The sequence below is a fragment of the Monoraphidium neglectum genome (genome assembly GCF_000611645.1).
Source record: "Monoraphidium neglectum strain SAG 48.87 unplaced genomic scaffold scaffold00998, whole genome shotgun sequence".
NCBI classification, from domain to species: Eukaryota; Viridiplantae; Chlorophyta; class Chlorophyceae; order Sphaeropleales; family Selenastraceae; genus Monoraphidium; species Monoraphidium neglectum.
The window spans coordinates 1-11705 of record NW_014012630.1 but is presented as its reverse complement, the minus strand read 5'-3'; the positions used below and the strand labels follow the sequence as shown (position 1 = coordinate 11705).

At 64.3% G+C, this 11705-nt stretch overlaps 3 protein-coding genes across 3 annotated transcripts; 1 reads left to right on the top strand and 2 right to left on the bottom strand.

Moving 5' to 3' along the window:
• Positions 1-966: 966 nt before the first annotated feature.
• Positions 967-3547, bottom strand: MNEG_6243 (hypothetical protein; the record flags this gene model as incomplete). The annotated part of the gene is made up of 6 exons (XM_014045283.1): positions 967-1011; positions 1270-1539; positions 1730-2038; positions 2219-2633; positions 2955-3219; positions 3520-3547. The coding sequence occupies 6 exons, from the start codon at positions 3545-3547 to the stop codon at positions 967-969; spliced, it is 1332 nt and encodes a 443-aa protein (XP_013900737.1).
• A 1257-nt stretch (positions 3548-4804) lies between these two features.
• On the bottom strand, positions 4805-5373 carry MNEG_6242 (hypothetical protein; the record flags this gene model as incomplete). The annotated part of the gene is made up of 2 exons (XM_014045282.1): positions 4805-4894; positions 5269-5373. 2 exons carry the CDS (start codon positions 5371-5373, stop codon positions 4805-4807), a joined length of 195 nt encoding a protein of 64 aa, XP_013900736.1.
• Positions 5374-7854: 2481 nt separating this feature from the next.
• On the top strand, positions 7855-11606 carry MNEG_6241 (hypothetical protein; the record flags this gene model as incomplete). The annotated part of the gene is made up of 10 exons (XM_014045281.1): positions 7855-8130; positions 8322-8544; positions 8716-8795; positions 9040-9168; positions 9389-9496; positions 9695-9786; positions 9999-10065; positions 10517-10616; positions 10785-11472; positions 11603-11606. 10 exons carry the CDS (start codon positions 7855-7857, stop codon positions 11604-11606), a joined length of 1767 nt encoding a protein of 588 aa, XP_013900735.1.
• Between the last annotated feature and the right edge of the window lie 99 nt (positions 11607-11705).

Sequence of the window (11705 nt, the reverse complement as noted above, 5' to 3'; positions counted from 1 at the left end):
CAAAGCGCGCATTGCCTCTGTCATCTACTGCCGCTCCTTGCTGGGATGCCTGTCTCACTTTTAGAACAGAGACAAGTTGTGCCCATTCTCCACATACACCCTGTCGCTCATTTGTCCTTCATGAGACGGCCTAATCTTTGTGGACTGATGTGGATCATTGTTCAACTTCTGTAACTGGCATTGGGATTTGTCATTGGTTTGCAGGCACGTTTGAGCTGACCAGTAAGACCTGGCTCCTGGACCCTTGCTCACATATCCTTTCATATTTCTACAGCAGCTGCTCGGCGTGCTGTACACGGTGCAATATCGGTGTAACTTACAATGCTACGATGATTGGTGGGTGACACGTCAACATGCAGGAATGCTGTGCATAGCCTGCACCAGATGACGTGATGTATGTGTGAAAGGATGGGTGATGGAGAACTGAGCTACATTTGAATCGCTGAGCAGCGCTTGAGGCCGTCTCATGCAAGGGTTGCCAAGAAGATATGTTCCCAGTCATGTACGCTGCAAACCTAGTGGGTCACCAACCATGAGCGTGCCAGGCGTGGCATACACGTATGGTATGTGCTGGCAGTCATGTTGTGTGTGTGGATATGGCCAGGGTGTGAGTACAGGGTGCAGGTGGCTGCAGGCACAGTTGTGCATGTGGGGCGATGCAAATGCACATGCGGTGATTTGCTGTGGCAAATACCGACAACAGCCAACCGGGCCGGCGTCGCTTTCTTGCAGCGCCGCGTGCAGCCAAGTCGTGCATCCGTTTCAATGGGTGTTGCACCATGAGGGGCACTGTTGCTTTCTTCACAACTGCTGGCCTAGGGCCCTGGTGGACCCGCAGCGGCTCATCCCAAAGGAAAGGATACGCCAAGCAGCAGTATGGTAACCCTCCAAGCGCCACGCTTGCCCAGCGTGTGACAGCACACGCGCCTTGCGGGCGCGCTGCCATCCAAGCAGTCCCAAGGGTGCTTACGGGGTAGCAGTTGCGTTGGCGGGAGGGGTCCAGAGGCGGTACTGTTGCAAAGCACAAGGGGATAGCGGCAAGGGGCAGGGAGGGGAGAGAAGGTAAGGGACCGAAGGAGTTTGGCAATGAGCCTGCAGCTGTGGCACAAGGCTGTGCCAGGCTGTCCCAAACAGCACAGCATACACAGCAAAGCAAGCCGAAGCAATCTGCGCGTGGAGCAATGAGACACCCACAACGGGACTGACGCCCAAACATTGTTGCAGGCCGTTGCAATGCCGGTCAACATCAGTCAACGCGTAAACCCCCACCTGATCCAGGAACTTGTAGTGCATGGCATCGACCTCAGTGTAGGTGTCATAGCCGTAGCACTGCCCAGTGGGGGGCCCGTGCGACAGCACGCCGCGCACGACCCAGCTGGTGCCGTTCTGCACAAACGCAGGCTGGCCGCTTTGGCCGCGCTCGGCGATGGAGCAGTCGGTCAGGCAAGTGCGCTGGTTGGGCTCGCGCATGTCGATGGCAGCGTCGGCGCCGTTGGTGTCCTGGATGAAGCACTTGCCCTTGAGCTTGAAGTACTCGCCCTGGGCAAACAAAGAATTGAATGGCAAGGTTTCAAGGCCGCACCGTGCCATCTCCACAATGAAACCAACAGGCAAACCGAGGCCTCAAAATCCGATGACACACATGAGGAGCTACGCCGCTGCCTCCCTCTACCCCCATCGCCTCCCGCCTCGCCCCGCCCCGTGTCCGCGCTCGGTCGCGGCCACCCACGATCACGCTCGGCGTCTCCCCGGGGTAGCCGGCCAGGTAGATCTGCCCAGAGTACCCGGCCGCGTTGTAGGCGTAACCCAGGGTGCCGCTGGCGGTGCCGGCGTCCTTGACCAGCAGGATGACCGCCATGTCGCTGATCCAGGCCTTGTCCATGTCGTCCTCAGTGGACCAGCCGGACAGGAAGTCGAATGCGTAGGCCTTGGCGGAGCCGAACGGCTGCTGCAGCTTGAGCTTGGAGGTGTAGAAGTTGTGGGGGTAGAACACGGCGGTGGAGAGGCTGCTGCCGGAGCCGCGGTCGTAGACACAGTGCTGCGGGGGGTTCGGAGGGGGGAGGGTGGCCGGTGAGATTCGGCAGGCATGCCATGATGCAGTTGGCAGGGTCGGGCGATCGGATGAGGCTTCCACAGCCCCTGCCGCGTCTGATTGCACTAGTGCATCGCAAAGCGGGCATGCCCTTGCGAGCACCCAAGAGCCCCGCGCCCGTCTCACCGCGGCGGTGACGACGGCGTGCTTGGCGATCAGGGAGCCCGAGCAGTAGCCGGCCCCGCCCTCGTATCCGAGGTTGAGCCAGCCGACGGCAGTGTAGGGGTGGCGGGACAGGTCCTTGATCTCCACCCAGCCGGGGGCGGCCAGGTTCTTGCGCTTGGGGTTGGCCGCGGGGCCGCCGCGCGCCGCAACCGCCGCCGCGGCGACGCCCTCGGGCTGGGCGTCGCGCGCGGCGGCGGCCTCAGCGAGGGCGGCCTGGCGGTCGGGGCGGGACGAGGGGGTCGACGCGGACTGGGCGGCCGTGGCGGCGTCGAAGGGGAGGGCCGAGGCCGACACGTAGACGAGGCCCTCCTGTGGCAGGATGCGGACGGTGTGGACCGGGGAGCGGCCGCTGGTGACCTCCTGGGCGGCGCGAACACTGCCGAGGGTGGGTTTTTGCGGAGAGGGGGGGTTGGGATTGAGGCGCCGACTGCATGAGGGATTGACAGGGGCTACAGGGGCTGAGCACGGCTATGTGCATCGCGAAGGGGGGGACAGGCGGGGGGCAACCATGCCAGGCTGAGGCGACAAGGCCCGCTGCAAGGCATGCATGAGCTAGCTTGCGGCTGGGGATGGTTGAGGCCAGTGGAGGCACAGGGTAGCGCAGCGCAAAACGTAAATAGCACAAACCAGCACAGACCGGCATAGACCAGCAACAACCAGCACAGCACGGCACTGCACAACACCGCGCCGTGCTCACCCGCCGCTCGGGCTGCTGGCGGGCTTGGTGACCTCAAACTCTCCCAGCCGGGCCGGGCCGGCAAGCAGGAACCCCTCGGCGGCAAAGCGCTGCATGTCGCTGGCAGACGCAACGCGCAGGTCCGCGCGCCCGGCGGCGGCGGAGACCGCGCCGGGTGCGCCGGCGGTCGCGAAAAACGCGCCGACGGGGTGGGACGCGAGGCCGGCGGCGGCGACGCTGGCGACGACGGCGGCGGCGGGCTGCTTGCCCGGGGCAGGGCAAGGGCCTTGGTGGGCGACGGAGGTTCCGGCGCACTCGGCGAGGCAGTCGTTTATGAAGGTGACGCCGTTGGCGCCGCAGACACCGGAGACGCCGGCGAGGGAGCAGCCCTGGGCGCAGTCAAAGTTGACTGCCGGTCGTGGCGCGGGGAGGGGGGTCGTAAGTGGCAGCGTTGGATGCTCCGTCAATTAAACCGGGTGGAAAAAGTGCCACAGGGGACGCGTGCAAGGGCAGGGGGGCAGGGAAGGCCAAGGGGAAACAGCGCGTAACCGGCTCCTTGAGGCCGCTACATTTTGGTGCTCCTCACCCGATGCCGCCGTGGCGACTGTGGCCATTACAGCCAGGAGTATCAAGCGTTTCATCATTTTTCAATCTTAGTACGCCGTTCTAACGCCCCGGGAGGGGTTCTGAGGAGGGACGGCCTTTCGATCGCTGCCGCCCGGTTCGCCCAAGGGAACAGGGGCTGTGTGTGAATGTAGGACGGACAGATTATTGCAAGTAATAAATAAGGTGAGTTGTATCTGAGTACTCGCGGCCCTTTGTACCGTACAGCTTCCGTCTGGTGCAATCCAGGTCGGCTCTCCGGCTCTCCTCGCGAAGTGCCCCTTCCGACCTCGGCCCAAACGCAAGTTACCCGATGAGTGATCAATTATCTTACGGTATCTGCCACCTCCCAGTCACGCCTACCATCTCAACAGGCACAACCGCCTGTGGAGGGTTTGGCTTGGCTTTCGCACGACAGCGCACACTGCGCAGGCATGTGCGCTTGGGCAACGGTGGGTCAATGCCACTAGATTTTGGTCCACCAGCACCGATTTACCGCCTGCAGTAAGGTCTCGCCCCACCTTATCTTCCAAAAAAGGCCGTGCTTGGCCTGCAGTTGTGGCACGGACAAGCAGCCATGACCTCACTGCTGCTGCAGGGCCCTCGGGGCGGAGAGGTGGCAGAGGACTTGAGGAATGGACGCCATCACTGACAACTCCCAGAGCCGTATAGACCAGTGATTACAAGTGAGAGAGCAGAGCCCGCCTACCAAAGCAGCTCAGGTCTCCATAATCGAGGGCCCCACACGAAAGCAAAAAAGGAGATGGCGGCTGTATGCCGACACACTGCTCGTCCACTGCCTGGGTTCCAGCTGCAATGAGCTGATGCCATCCTGCCTGCACGAGCGTTTCCGCCTTTTGTAGGCCCGCGCCGGCCAGGCAGCCGCCGTCCCGCGAGCCGCTAATTAATGCGCCCACGAGACGCACGCATGTCCGCCGCCGCTGTGAGCAGGCCATAGGGAGCGACGGAGCGACCATGCACCCGCAGCCGTCGACTGCCATGCTGCACGTTGACCTCCATGCTGCTGCTGCTGCTGCTGCTGCCCGCTGCCGGGCCAGCTGATGAGTTCCTGGAGACCCAGCCTTCTGTGCGGCCCCCCTTTGCACGCCCTGCGCCTGCACAAGGCCTGGGAGCGCAGGCAGGAGGGGCCCCTGCGCATACTGTCATGTGCGACATGACAATGTCACTGTCGTGCGCGACATGATATTGCCACATCGCCAAGGGTCTGCCGGAGGAAAATGCCCATCGGCGCCGCTGCGATGGATCGTCTACTGGGACGACACCACCACCACCTCCGGCGGGGGCGGGGGCAGCTCCTTGTACACAGCGGGCTTGTGGCGGCGGTCCGAGGGGTTGTACTGCGCGACAGCAAGGAGGGCGGACAGGAGTGCGAGGAGGTCCATCATCAGCTACAACATCAACTCGCCGCAATCCTGCTGCTGCTGCCGCCGCCACACCGTCTGAACACTGTGCAGCACCTCGCCAGCTCTGAGGCAGCCCCAGGCACTGTTTGAAGGCTTATTCTCATGCATGCCGCGTCTCGTTGCCAATGGTGCGCCTGTTCAATACACAGCTTGCCGGCCGTCTTGCGACCACCACGCAATGCCTCGGGCAACAGGGGCCGCCAGAACCGCATTGCATCTGATATAAAAATTTAGTGCAGCCTTCTTATTCATGAAACAATCGTGGACTCAGGCAGAGCTCGCGACACCGCACACCCAAGGCCGCCCACCTTGATAGGACGCGCCCGGATGTGCCTGGCGGTGGACTTCTGGCGGGGGCGGGTGGCCTCCACGGCCACGCTGCCGCGCTGGGCGGGGGAGGCGAGGCTGAACATCGTGATTGACGCTGCTGCTGCTGCTCCTCGCACAGTCGCGCTGTCACTCTATTAATAATGTGGACAACCGCTAGGCAATGCGTGCATTGATATAAATTACAAGCGGCGGGCTGGCCGAACAACTACTGGTGTCACCATTGGCACTCCCTCGCGCCAAACAAACGCTGGCGGTCTTGCAGCAGCCGCGCATAGCCGGTTAGGGCCGTCAACTGGTCTTGAGGGCATGTGATAGGATCGCCGCAGCTGCCGTGGTTCTGCAGGTCACTGGCTTGGGCCATCATGGCCTCCTCACTCCTCAGAGGTGCGCTTTGCCCGCTGTGCTTGCACACACAGCAAGGTCACGAGTGGCATGCCTTGCAAAAATCCTGGGCAAGGCTGTTCGCAGAGTATTCAAAAGGAGTGGGTATGGGCGGGGATCCACCAATCGCTTTGAGCATACCGCTGCTTGCCACATCTGCCGTGTGCGGTGTCTACGGTAGCGACCACTCTGGGCCCCCCCACGGTGATTGCCCTCGTCAAATGCATGCATGCTACGACGGAATTCTGTCTGTATTTAAAAGATACATCAACTATATTGAAGTAGGTGGATGTCACCGGCTATTGGGGTCGTGCAGTAGCAAGTGTGCCGCAAGCAGCGGAGTGCACAAAGTGAGAGGAGTATCCCTGCCCGTACGCGCTCCACCAGGACGCATATGACAAATCATCTGAGCGCGCCGGAACTTTCACCAGAGCGGTAGAGTGCAAGAGCCCCGGTTACAGCCAGGTGGTCAGAAGGAGCACAGGCGCACAGCGGGAGTAACAGTAACAAATGCGGTGGCATCACCAAGCGCAGCGCATTGCCGTATACAAACGGCCAACTTCTTTTAATGGGGAGGGCGATTGTGTCGTACGCGCAGGCGCATGCAGCAACTCTCAACCGATCCAAGACCTGTTGCCACCTCACACAATCGTGGCATGCAGCCACGTTGGGTGCATACTGAACCGCACGCACTGACGATCGAGGCACCGGCCACACACAACACGCTGTTTACGGCAAAGGAAGCCGCAACTCATGACACAAGAAGCAGCTGATAGGAATGCAAGGGGGCGGACGAAGGCTGTGGCAGCCACTACGGAGCGTGCCATTGCGTCCTTGCGGACAGCAAACCCGGTGACTTCCCCAGCGAAGCTGCCTTGACCAGGAACGACACATGCATCGGGGGCGAGGCCCGATGCTGTACACTTTATAGCCAGCCTTGACAGGGACCGCGGCATGCCGTACGACTTCGCACGAGGGTTGGCTGGGTGGCGCTCTGCCGTGCAGCAGGGGTTGGCTTGGGCGCTCATCAGGCAGGAACGCAATTCAGGTGGCGTGGCTGCTCATCGTGATATTTTTTCATGCCCTGTATGGCCTCAGGGCCGTGCGCCTGGCTGGACGGAGCTGAGCTGACGCGGTGGTCAAAATGCGAGTTGGACAGCAAGTCGGTGTCGGATGGCGGCCTCCTTTCCAGTGAGGTGACACACCCTGGGTGCGTGGCCTATCCGAATGCAGGGTGGATCCCTCGGCAATCCCTTTCATATTACCGTGACGCGTTCCTTCTTCTCGCAGGCTGTGCACCTGCAGATCACACGGACCGAACGCGCAACTCATCAGCGGCGCAAATCCTTTTCGCGGGTGAGTGAATCCAAGCCACCATTGGATGCTTCTCCAATCCTGCCTGGTCCCCTGCAAGTCTCAGCTGAAAGCCAGCCCAACCGCTGGAAGCACGGGCGGGTGCTGCAGGACCGTTGTGTGGTGCTAGCTCGCGGGAGACGCTCAGATACCGCGTGATAGTATCAATTGCATATCGGCAATGCTTGCCTTGACCAGCAGGCAGCATTGTTGCATGCGCAGCGCTGTCGTTCACGCCAATGTGACGCACACACACACCAGAACGGCTGCACCGCCGCACCCGCGTCTGCAGACGCTCACTCCAACTGCTTGTGGAGCAAGCAATTACGGCTACTTAGCACTGGGCGTGTGCAAGCAGGTCCGCTCCCTGCGAGGCGAGGGCGGGCAGCGGCATGAGGCGCCTTGCCTAGGCGTCCCATGGCGGCTGAGGCCGCCCTTGGGCCCTTCACTGGGACCCTGGCGCCACGGAGATCTGTTCAGCAGGTGGCGCGCTCTGCGAGCTGCTGACATCACCCGTCTTGCGCAGCCACGCCGCGAACCGGCCGTGGCAGCCGCCGAAGGTCCAACAGCAGCAGCGGCGGACAGCAGCAGCAGTCGACCTGAACCAGCAGCTGCAGCTGCCGCGGCAGCCAGCGCCGCACCTGATAGGCTGTACTGGTAACTAATAGGAACTGCAAATCTCTGGGTGCAGAGAGCAGCAGCAGCAGAAGCAGAAGCAGCATACAGCCGGTGCAGGCAGTTGCAGCCCCGGGCAGCAGTGGAGCCTGATTTAGCAAAAGACAGCGCATCCGACCACTTTAGGAGGGCACCGCCGTGTACTGGACGCGGCCATGAAGCCCCTTTTTGCACCCTCGCGCCACGGCATGCACTACCACTGGCACCCGCACTCCGCGCGCTGGCGGCGGCGCGCACTCCTCGTCATTGGCGTCGCGGCCGCCCTCGTCGTCGCCGCCAATTTCGCGCTCATGGTGCCGCTGCTGCACCAACCGGATGCCCTAGACAGCGGCGGGCCGGGCGGGCGCGCGCCGTCGCGCAACTTTCTGGAATCTTTTGACGCCAACGGGGACGGCGTGCTGGATGCCAGCGAGTTCCAACGCATAGTGGCGGTGCGCCGGGCGAGCACGGTCGTCCATGCCACACAACGCACGCAGAGTCTCTCCTCCCCGCGTTGCATGATGGGCCCGCCGCGGCCGCGCGCTCGCGCCCTGTGGAGCGTGCTCATGGCAGCACGGCAGAGCCGGCCTTCTTTGACATGCATTCCGACCCGTGGGTTGAATCGGCCCTCTCACCCTTGCAGGAGGCCTGCTCTTTGGACCTGGGGCGCCTTCCATTCTGGCAGCGCGTGCGGAAGCTCCTCAACCCGCGCTTCATCCTGCGCTCGCCCTGCGCGAGCGCCCAGATACGCACCAGCCTCAGCGGGGCGGTCGACCCGCGCCCGCGCGGCGCGGCGGCGGCGGGCGCGGCGGGCGCGGCAGCGAGCGCGGCGACGAACGGGGAGGGCGGGGCTGACGGCGCCAAAGGTGGGCTTGCGGGGAGGGGGGGCGGTGGGGGGCAGGCGCTCGCAGCTGCGGCGCGCAGAGGTGATGAAGTGACGCCCAGGTGGCAGCTGCATGCATGTGGTGGCTGATGCCTGTGCAGCCGCAGTCACCGTGGGCCCTGCACCGCCGGTTTGCGCATGCGGGCGCACACAGGGGCAGTAAGGCCGGACTCGGCGCAGCGCCGCGTGGCAGTGGAGAGCTGCCCAGAGCTGAGTGCGGCCCTGCTGCAGGGGGTGAGCTGCGCCCGACAAGTCTGGGTCGGTCCTCCGGCCGCTTGCGTAACTGCGACAGGCGCGCATGAGCGCGTGCTTCCCACAGACAAGCTGTCAGGAGCCATCCGGTTGGTACATGGGGTGTTGACATGCATGTGAGCATGGCCGCATGCATGGTGAGGGCGCGCATGCATGGGGTGCCCTTGCATGCACACGCGTGCGTGCCCAAGAAGCGCGCGCCCCGACCTCAAACACCGCCCCTCAGGTGGCGGTGCGCAACTCCGTGCTGCTGGTGGCGGCGGACTGGGCGGCCTGGGACGTGTTTGGCGTCAATTGGCTGGCGCACGTCCAGCGCGCCGGGATCACTAATTACTTGGTCGCGGCCCTCGACCAGGTGCGTGGCCCTGCTTGCTCCTGAGCATGCACTTGCAGGAAGGGACATGCTATGTCTGTCGGGCAGCACTGCATCTTGCAGCGCTAGGCTTGGCATTAGCTCAAGTCGAGCCCAGGACTCGGCGTCCTGCTTGGCACCCCCCTCCCCCTGCTCGCTGCTCCTCAAATTCTTCAGCTGACACTGCGCCCCGGATTCGCTCCACCCTTGCCCCACCAAACAGAAAACTCGGGACTTTCTCGTGTCAAACAAGCTGGGGCACTGCACACCTTGGGGCGCGCCCCTGCCCGCGCAGGCGGAGCCCTTCAAGCACAGCAGCGACGCGCACAGGGTGGGCGCGCCCCGCTCAAACATGCGGGAGCTGCGATTATCCTCCGGGGCGTGCGCACGCCCCGACGGGTCTCTGCCGCCGATGATGGTGAAACAGAAAGTTCCGGACCCCGGATCCCCTTGTAAAGCCTCTTGGCTAGAATGTGCATACAGCTCACACTGGCCCCCCTCCGTCCGCCCGCGTGCCGTGTCGCCGCAGGCCGCGTCCTGGGCGCGCCTGGAGGTGGCGGCGGCTATTGTTGACGCGGGCTATGACGTCATAGTGTCAGACCTGGATGCCCTCTGGTTCAGGTGGGGCGCGTGGGCGCAGCGCCGCCCGCCGCCTGATGTGCAGCACCAAGGGGCCGCACCTGCCGGCGGGCCCGGAACCCCGCTGGTTCGACACTGGTTGGCACCAAGGGGCGGGCGGCTCGCGGCGCTGCCGGCAACCCAGTGCAGCATGCGTGACCTCACTGCGTCGTCCCGCCCGTCCGCCTGCCACCTTGGAACACCCGAAATTCAAGGGACCCGGCGGCCTACCTGGCAGAGCACGTGCCTGCGGCTGCTGATCTGGTTGTGGCCTCCGATGAGGTGCGTGCAGGTGCCAGGCAGTACGTGTTGGTGTGCGTGCGCGCGCATGTTTGTGTGTGAGAGAGAGAGGGAGAGAGAGAGATGGGGCGAGAGAGAGAGGGAGCAAGGGAGGGAGGGAGTGTTTGTGTATTTGTGTGCCCGCGTGCGTGTGTGCCGTCAATTTGTGTGTGTGCGTGCGGTAGGTTGTGTGTTGTGATAGCGAACAACAAAGCGAGGAAGGCAGTGAGCAATTGTGCGCGCACTCACGTACAGGCGCATGTGCGTGACGATGCGCGTGCGTGCGCGCACGCCAGAATACATGTGCGAGCGACGCTCAACGGCTGCGTGTGCCACCAGCATTTGCTGGTGTTGTACATTTGGGGCTTCCTCCCGCCGCCGCGACCGCTGCGGTGGCGCTCCCTCACCTCAACCCCCCCACCCCTGTTCATCCACCCCCGTGTGCCCGCCCCAGGTTGCATCCTCCAACGCGGCCGGCGATGCTGGCCTGGAGGCGGGCCCAGCAGCGACCCGCGCCGCTGCGTCGGGCGTAATGTTCGTGCGCAGCAGCCCGGGTGCGCTTGTGAGGGGTTTGAAGGGCACCGTCTGGAGGCGTCACGGCGCACAGGGACGCGCAAATGCCGCCGCTTCCTCATGCCGGGCGGCTGCTCTCACCCAACCACGCACACCTCTTATCACCACATCTCCCCCCCCCTTCGCCCACGTGCCCCAAACTTGCCCAGGCGGCAGTGCGGCGCTGAAGGCACTCCAGCAGCTGCGGCGCGCCCCGCCCCCTCCATCCCCGGACGAGGAGCGCCGCGCGGAGTACGAGCAAGCCGCGGACGAGGGGGGCGACGGCGCGGACGGCAGCAGCAGCAGCGGCGCAAGCGGGGGCGCTTCTGGCGTGGGCGGCGGCGGCGACGGCCAGGCGCCGGCGGAGCCCCAGCAGCAGCCGGCAGCGGAGCAGGGGCAGGGGCAGGGGGCGCAGCTGCAGTTGCAGCAGCAGCAGCAGCAGCAGCAGCAGCAGCAGCAGCAGCAGCAGCATATTGCGGACGCACTCAGATCGTGGCTGCGCGCGGGCACCCCGGCGCCCGCCGACGCCGCGGCCGGCGCCGACCCCGCGGACCCCCGAGCGCAGCGCCTGCTGCGCGTCCCGCTGGCCGCCTTGGCCGGCGCAGCGGAGGGCCGGCCTAGCGGCTGGCTCGGGCTCGGCTGGGGCGGCGGCGGCGGCAGCGGCGGCGCCGCGGCGCCGGGCGCGGTGAACGTGGGCGTGTTCTCGCCGGCCGTGGTAGAGAACGGCTACACGTCCTTCGTGTCACGCCTGCACGAGGCGCAGCAGCTGCCGCCCGCGTCTGCGCCGCTGGCGGTGCACTTCTCATGGAGCGGCCGCAGCAAGGAGAGCCGGCTGCACAGGATGCGCGAGGCCAAGTGGTGCGTCCTGGGCAGGGGAGAGGGCCCCCCTGCGCCCCCAAAAGCCGCGCCTGTCCGCGTTGGCACCGCCTTGGTCCTGTCGCAACCCCCCCCCCCCCCTGATCCCATGTCATCTTGTTTGTTTTGAGAGCTGATGCCCGCTGTCTGCTCCAGACAGCTACGCGTCTACACACCCCTCCCTCCCTTCAAAACCCCCACCCCCCCCCCCCACACACACACACATCCACACACAC